This window comes from Labrus bergylta, chromosome 8, assembly GCF_963930695.1.
Source record: "Labrus bergylta chromosome 8, fLabBer1.1, whole genome shotgun sequence".
NCBI classification, from domain to species: Eukaryota; Metazoa; Chordata; class Actinopteri; order Labriformes; family Labridae; genus Labrus; species Labrus bergylta.
The window spans coordinates 32,785,320-32,794,252 of NC_089202.1; the positions used below are offsets into that span (position 1 = coordinate 32,785,320).

Genomic DNA, 8,933 nt, shown 5'->3' on the forward strand with positions numbered 1-8,933 from the left:
GCAGTGATAGAAGAATTCTTGAGTTTAAAAAAGTGAATAGTGGTGCAGTGCTGGAAAACATGAAGACAGGATTTTAAACTTTTCACATTATGTGATATAGTTATGCATTTACCATAGTTTGTGTTCATTTTTCTGTTATGTTGTTTACCAAGGGAACATTAGCTGGGATTAAAAACTAAGTGTTGGAGCATCGGTGGTCTAGCTGCTCCGCTCCCCATGTAGAGAGGTAGTTGTGCTTGCAGAGGACAGTCTGGGTTTAAAGTCAAAGAGTTGTTCAAAATAAGACGGACAGAAATCCATAGACACACAAGAGACACACAATGGGCCTCATTCACTAACAGTGTGTACGCACAAATATGTGCTTAAACTGTGCGTACGAACGTTTGAAGTACAAATCTGGGATTCATCAATATATTCTTACTTGAATTTGTTCTTATTCTGCGAACAAACACAGAACCTCCTCAGACCATGCGTACGCACAAATGATTGACCAGCTTTCTCAGAAAATGTTAACATAAATCTTTCAACTAGTCTAAATGCAAGACATTAAAAATACATTCAGTAAAAAAATATAGCCTTTATAAATATGTATATTTAAGAAAGTGTAAAGATCAGCCTTACTGAAACAAATAGCAGCTGGTGCCTTCAGAAGAGAGAGCATCAGACCATCAGAACGTTTGAAGAGTGTGATGAATGACTGATCAGCTGATTCTGTCTGCCAATACACGTACTGCTGACACTCTGTAATTCACTGTAACATCATCTAAACCCCCAGACACAACCATCTTTTTCACCTTTTGGTGCCATCTCCTAAAAACTTCTCCGTGTCTCCACCTCTCCGCTCTCGTCCTGATACACCAATCGGATGTCCTTATATGGAGAGATGGGGGCGTGGCAGTATGCTGATTGCAGGTTGCGGGCACGCGCCTGTTGATTCAGAATGATTCTGATTCACTAACATACGCCTGGTGGTGAGAACAGAATATGCTGCTACGCACGTGTCATGAATCTGACGGTGATTTTGCGTATGCACTTATTTAATGCGCAGAGTGAGAACATTTCTACACACATATTAGTGAATGAGGCCCAATGAGAGGGAGGGAGACAGCAGGACAGACAGAAGTCTTAGAACAACCCTAAATGTTGCATAATATGAGCTTAAAGCTCTTAAGACTAACAAATGGAGTCGATTTGCCCTGAACAACATCAGGAAGATCAGACCTTACCTGTCAGAACTACACAGCTCCTGGTACAGGCTCTTGTGATGTCTCTACTGGCAGGTCTTCCTACAGTCACTATCAAACCTCTGCAGATGATACAAAATGCAGCAGCACGACTGGTCTTCAACCTTCCTAAAAGAGCACATGTCACTCCTCTGTTCATCTCCTCACACTGGCTCCCAGTTACTGCTCGCATCAAATTTAAAACTCTGCTGCTCGCTTACAAAACAGACACAGAAACGTCTCCTCCTTACTTTAACTCTCTGATCCAGGTCTACACTCCCTCCCCCCCACTACGCTCTGCCAATGAAAGGTGTCTGATCCAACCTTCACAACAGGGTCCTAAGTCTCTGACTAGACTCTTCTCCTCTGTCGCCCCCCGGTGGTGGAATGAACTTCCAAACTCCATGTGATCTGCAGAGTCCCTCTGCACCTTTAAGAAAAAGCTAAAGACCCAGCTCTTTATAAGTACCTACGACCTGATGATGATGGTTTAGATATTGTTGATGATGATGATGGTAATGACGATGGTGTTAAGAAGTGATTAATGTAAAATAAAGACACTGACGTCTCACTTTATGTGTATGTGGAAGGAAGAGACAGAGACAGACCGTGTGAGTGTCAAAATCTACTTATTAGCTCATCTCAGACAACTGTGAGTGAGAATGAAAGGTTTCCATGGCGATATGAATTCAAAGGGACTGCTATAATTTAATTCTGGGGAATTTAGTTGGATTTAACCTCTGAAACTCCTGATCTGTGTCCAAAGAAAATCAGCACATCACAACATATCTAACAGTTATGTGAGAATGTAGCTTGCTTCTCATCGTTTTAAATCAACACTAACAATAAACTACAGGAACCATATTTGTGTAAGCGGACTTCAGGGTTGGAAGCAGCTTCCAGCAGTCTGGGTTGTCGCTCGTTTTCCTCTTTTGATCGACGAAATTGCTCCTCATATTCTGCTATGGTTCTTTCAAACAGATCAAATATCTCTTCAGCAGCAGCAGTCAGTCTCTGGTTGATGAAAGATCTCAGTGTTTGGACTTTAGACATTTTCACACACGAGCAGAGCAGCTTTTTCTAAACACACACAGCGAAAAAGAATAGTAGCCTATCTGACGTTAGCTTCGTCGCTTTAATCACGTTTGTGTCCCAGCTAGCATGCTAAGCTAACTCCATACGCGTCTTCTTCTTCTTCTTGTGGGTATATTACTGCCCTCCGAAGGACAAACTACCGGACACACTCACGTTTATAGACATAAGCTTCTTTGAAAGTCAGCAGGATTTCATTTAAACACTAAAACAGATGACACTGCTATGAAGAGCCCTGGATCGAGTCTTGCTCTTCTTCTATTTGTTGTTGTTTTCTGGCGGTTGGCTAACAACGTATTGGTGCATTACCGCCACCTATCTGTAGGGGGTGTAGATCGGAAACCTGAAACTCCAAGCTAATGAAGTTAGCTTAGCTTGCAAGCTGGAACAAGCTGGAACAAAGCTCAAATCAGATACCGGTTTTAAATGATGTGTGTGAATAAAAAGCTTCTGTCCGTGTGTGAAAATGTCTAAAGCTAAAACACTGAGATCTTTCATCAACCAGAGACTGACTGCTGCTGCTGAAGAGATATTTGATCTGTTTGAAAGAACCATAGCAGAATATGACGAGGAAATCTGTCAATCAAAAGAGGAAAATGAGAGACAACACAGACTGCTGGAAGCTGTTTTAAAACCTGAAGTCCGCTTACACAGATTAGGTCTGTACAATTTAATGATGTCGACATTTTAAACTGACGGGAAACCAGCTGTCTTCTCACTTAGCTGCTTTATGTCAGAATGTGCTCATCCCCGTCCATTCTGCTGATCCCTTTAAAAACAGATTTCTTATAGTCTGTCTGTCAGTCTGCCTCTGTGTGTGTCTGTGATTGGCAGAGAATCATACCTACAGTTCAGCTGAAAGGCTTGGAGAGGGTAAAAGGCTCCAGCAGCACTTGTAGTACGAAGATCAATTTGATGAAGTCCAAGGCAAATTTCCCACTGGGACAATACAGTTCATCTTATCTATCTTATCTTGTCTTATCTTATTAAGTTAATATGACACGTTTCAGCTTGTGACCTTTGATGACCCTGCTGGAGGCTCCAAGCTGAATCATGTTGGTCTTAAAAAGTTCATGAAGTTGATCTTCATCATACGAGTGTTGCTTAATTCAAATGTTTAATTCTGATTTTTTATTGATCTTATTGGCTGATATTTATTTCTCTTATCAGCCCTGATTGGTGAAACCTTAAGTACTTTTATTATTTTTATGTTCTTTATTAATATATTTTATAGGCTTTTTTATCATGTTGGTCTGTTATTTCTTATCTCACAATCATTTTTGTTTGTAAAATTGTCTGTGAGTTCTTTTGTTTGCTGTCCTGTAATTGTAAATGTATTTTGTGTTTTTTGTTCGTACCTGCCTTCAGGGACTACAGATGAAATGTAGCTTTTGTGCTAATTCCGGCATATTGACTTTGATGGGATTTGCTGATTCATGTGCAATGTCGTAATTCAATAAATACAATTTAAATTGTTGTCCTTCTCTTCATTGTGTTGTTTCTTGTTACATCTGTTTCATATTGTCTGTCATGATGGACGTCGCTTTGCTGGCTGCAAAACAAATCTGCCCACAGATACAGTCTCCTGAACCGGAACCTGAAGTCCTAGTTTGGTTGTCATGAAAACACAATTTTTTACTTGGATAAGTTATCAGTAAAAATCAAACAAAATTGGGCACAGCTGGCGTAGTGGTTAGTGCGCTCGCCCCATGTACGGCCCAGGTTCGAAGCCAACATGTGGCTCCTTTCCATCATATTGTTTCCCTGATTTCCGACTTTATCTACTTTCCTGTCTCTACAATAAAGGCACAGAAAGCCCACCTGCCAAAAAAAAGTCAAACAATATTGGTACCTGTTTCAAGTCTTACTTTATGCTCCCCCAAAAGCCAACATCCTCTTTTAAGTTCACATATTCTCCTCCTCTTCTTCAGTCTAAATAATTCCCAGAACTCACCAAAACATGTGTGTGAAGTTTCTTGTTCTAAATCCACTCTGATCCTGTATTTGATCATGTCTATAAACCCCTCTATTTCAGCCCTGCTCAGAACAGGCTGTTTCTGTGTCTGTACCTTTAAATATGTAAATGAGCTGTGTCTGACCACGCCCCCTCTCTGGAAAGGCTTGGGTGTACTCGGTGCTTTCTCACTCCATGTCCTATTGTTTACGGTGAGAAGGCAGACTCAGAGGGCAGAACAAACACCTAGCTGTGGGAGTGTCACCCACCTGGGGGAGGGGCTACTGCCCTTTGTGATGTCATGAAGGGAAAATCTCCAAACGGCTTGTTTGAGCACACATTTTCTGAAAAGTGGAGCAGGGAGAAGACGGAGAGGATGGACTTTTCTCATCATTGGGGGGTTTGTAGACGAACTAGAGACACATGTTAGAGTTAGAGGAACATGTGGTGAAGTGGATTATACAGAATATTCTACCTTTAAATAATTCTACTTACTTGTGGGATGACTTGTCTATTGCTCTCCACTGTTTTCAACGCCATGGATAATTGGTAACCTTGTCAAAAAATAGTTCAGTATAAGTTGGAAGAATGTGCCGACACTATGAAAAGATGTGTGACATAACTGTTTTAATATCTATCATGAACAGATCACATAGAGAGAGTTTGATTTCATCTTGATTCTGTTTATCATTCCACATATTTCTCCCCTTTCATCCTATTTGAATAAGTGCATTAATACTTCTCAATCAACAGTCCACAACCACAAGGTGGCAGTAATGTGCAACTAATGTGTCCTAACCAAGACGGCAATGATACGTCACCATCATGGTGAGTAAAGAGGGGGGAGAAGTGGGCTGAAAATGTTTGATATTTAAAAGATGGTGTGTTTATTCTGGTCTTTGATGGAAGTGGTGTTCTTCTGTGAACTGCAGGTGTTGATGAAACAGTCTGTTCAATAAAAGAGGAGTGAAAGCAGAACGTCTGATTTGATTATTGATCAGATTAGGGTCTGAAGGAGAAGAGGATGAGGAGGACGTGCTACAGATCAGGATGGCATCTAACAGGAGCCGATTTTAATTCTCCCTCTGTGAAAGTTACATGGTGTGTGTGTGTGTGTGTGTGTGTGTGTGTGTGTGTGTCTGTGTGTGTGTGTGTGTGTGTGAGTGTGTGTGTGTGTGTGTGTGTGTGTGTGTGGGTTAGGGGGTGTGTGTGTGTGTGTGTGTGTGTGTGTGTGTGTGTGTGTGTGTGTGTGTCCTCAGTGAAGTGTGTGTGTGTGTGTGTGTGTGTGTGTGTGTGTGTGTGTGTGTGTGTGTGTGTGTGTGTGTGTCCTCAGTGAAGTGTGTGTGTGTGTGTGTGTGTGTGTGTGTGTGTGTGTGTGTGTGTGTCCTCAGTGAAGTGTGTCAGTCTCTGCAGAAACTTCCAGCTGCAGCAGTCAGTTCAGTTTCTGTTCAGTCTGACTGAGGGAGGTTTTTGTACGACGCTTTTTCACTGTGTGAACACCCACTGACTGCTGATATAGTGAAAACTCTGACAGTAGTAAACTGCTGCATCTTCAGTCTGGACTCCACTGATGGTCAGAGTGAAGGCAGAGTTTGATCCACTGCCTGAAAAACGATCTGGAATCCCTGATACTCGAGTGCTAGCATAGTAAATGAGGAGTTTAGGAGTTCCTCCATCTTTCTGTTGGTACCAGGCTAAGAAGTGGTATGAGCTGCCATAATAAACATCCTGACTGGTCCTACATGAGATGGAGACGGAGGCTCCCAGAGCAGAGCTCACTGCTGCAGGCTGAGTCACTGTGACCTGTCCTCTGGACTCTGAGGATACAGAGACAAAAACAGAAAGCAGCATCAGGGTTTAGTGGGCTTCATTTCAGAGGGACGGATGTTCATAGAGGAGAGGAGTTTGATTCTCTGGACTTTACCTGTGAAGCAGCAGCAGAGGAGGAGAGTCCAGATGAGGACGCACATCAAAGTCATGTTTTTGATGATGAGGACGAGGATTTCTGTTGTGATGAAGGACAGCTGTCAGTCATCCAGTGTTCAACTGTCAGGACTATAAAGTCTCCCAGAGCACTGGAGCATGGTGCTGCTGATGCAAAGTGGCTCTCTATGGAAATGTTCTGACTGACTCCAACAGGGATCACTCTCATTACTCTGTTTATCAATCAATCAATTAATTATACAATTCATTAGAAAACTTTCAAAACAACTTTAATATGATTTCATGTTCATGCTTCTAGAAACATTTATCCTGATATAAATCAGGAGTTGTAATTAATAATATTCTTGAGAAAATGATTTAAAAATAATTCAAAGATTTAAATATCTCAAAGAAAGACATTCTTTAATCTGTTATAATCTTTTTAGATTCTGTTTTCATTTGGTCTCAGAGGTCTTGCAGGCAGAGACTCATTGAGGTGTCTGTGTTTGTGTCAGAGTCAGAGAGCCGTGTGTCTCTACAGCGAGAGGTTTTTGTACAACGACTCCATCAGTTTGTATCACTGTGGCTCACGTTCGGTGGAGGAACCAGACTGGATATTGGAAGTAAGTCACATATTCAGCTTTTCATTCAATCAGTAAGTTATTCTGGTGTCTTTTGTCTTCATATTCAAGCCTGGAGGAAAAGAAAATACTGACCTTTAACTTTTAAATCGTTTGTTTTAGATAGAATAAAGACAACATTTGACTTTAAAGGATTTCAGTTTAAAACAGAAACACAGACTGAATTTAAATGAAGGTAAAATGTTTGAAGCCAGAGTTTTTATTTGTTGGGAAATAGATGATTTTCACTCTCATGGTAAGGTGACATGTGGAGTTGTGGTAGTTTGAGTTTAGTGTGTTAAAGTCAGAGAGCCGTGTGTCTCTACAGTGAGAGGTTTTTGTACGGCCGCTCAATGACTTTGTACCACTGTGGTGGACTTTTGGTGGAGGAACCAGACTGGATGTTGGAAGTAAGTTTCTGTATGAATATTAAACCTAATGTTAAAATACAGATTTTTATATTTGATCCACATAAATCACACTTTGACAACCTCAAAGACAGCTGCTAAATAATGTTCTATTCACAAGGTTTTTCTAACAATCGATATGGACGCCTTAATGACTGAAACAACTGAATGAAAATCATCAAATCAGCTTTTTTACTGAAAATGTTGATGACCAGGATTTTAAATTGTCTAGTGGTTTATGTTTATCAAAAGAAAAGAGAGGAAAACATCTAAATGAATGAATTGATTCAGATATTATTTATATGTATGTCTAATATATATCTTCATGTGTTTGTGTTCAGCAGCTGTCTCTCTGTTTATTTATCATCGTTAAACTCTAACTCTAATGAACTCTTATCATGTTTTTATCGGTCCTGCTTTACCGTGATGGTTCACTCAGGACAGTTTGATTTCTGTCACACTGAAACATAAACAAGTTGATATTTAACAAAGAGAGGTGTTTTAAATGTTTTCCTCAGATTCATTTTCTGACAACTCTTTAAGGTATTTTTCTGATACCTTATTTTTCTGATTAGAATTCATTTGAAGAACATTTGATTGTGTTCAGTTGATTCTGTTTTAGTTTGTTTTACCTACAAACTGTTTTAATAATGTGTTGCAAAGTTTTTGGATTATTTTGATGGGGAATGTTTGTAATGTTTTAAATTGGATTCAGATGTAGTTTAAATATATTTCAGGTCATTCTGTGTGATTCTCTCTCTGTGTGCTGATGTGCATGAGAGGCTTCTTAAAGGGAAGTGAAACAATGTGTGAGTGAGTGACCGGTGGAGCAGAAAGAAACATCTGACAGAAACTCCTAAAAAAGGAAAATCAACTCTCAGACATTAAAGGTGTCCTATAGGGTGTGGTGTTTGATTGACAGCTGTGTGCTCCCTGTCCTCTAATCTGATTGGTGTCTCCTATAGGTGATGTGCGTCCCACCCTGACGGTGCTGCCCCCCTCCAATGAGGAGCTGGAGCAGGGGAAGGCCACGCTCATGTGCCTGGCCAACAAGGGCTTCCCCTCAGGCTGGAGTCTGGCCTGGAAGGTGGACGGCAGCAGCAGCAGCAGCTGGGAGGAGAGCAGGAGCCCTGCGGTGCTGGAGAAGGACGCTCTCTACAGCTGGAGCAGCACCCTGAGGCTCTCTGCAGACCAGTGGAGGAAGGTGGGCTCTGTGACCTGTGAGGCCACCCAGGGCGCCCAGGCTCCAGTCTCAGAGAGTCTGAGTAGAGACCAGTGTTCCCAGTAATGACTCACTGGGACTCTGCTGCTGGTTTTACTGTGATACTGCTCTCACTGTGCACCTTTCTCTCTCTCTTTATTTCATGTTTCTAAAGAATAAATATTAGCTTGTTGCTTCATATGTGTGTGTATTGTTTCCTGATAATCTGTTCATTAAATCAATGAGAAATACACTTTTTGTCTTTTTGTCTTTTTTTCAAAGTTGTTAAAACAACTTTTCTTTTCTTTTATCACAAACTGTCTTAAGATACTTCATCATAATGGAGCCAGTGACTACATTAAGAAATGTAGTTTCTCCATGATAACTTTACAAAGGACGAGTAAAAACACATCATGATGAGACATAAACACTGTTTTTAAACTTGGACTGAGCTCCTCAATATGTTTGATGAGCGTCATCAGTGATCACAGAACTTCAAACGATATCATTTTT

At 40.8% G+C, this 8,933-nt stretch overlaps 1 gene segment (V, D, J or C); it reads left to right on the forward strand.

The window, feature by feature from the left end:
• Window positions 1-7,050: 7,050 nt before the first annotated feature.
• Window positions 7,051-8,673, forward strand: LOC136179827 (Ig kappa-b4 chain C region-like). The segment is given in 3 exon segments: window positions 7,051-7,068; window positions 7,147-7,222; window positions 8,185-8,673. Coding segments are annotated over 3 exon segments (417 nt in total).
• Window positions 8,674-8,933: the final 260 nt, after the last annotated feature.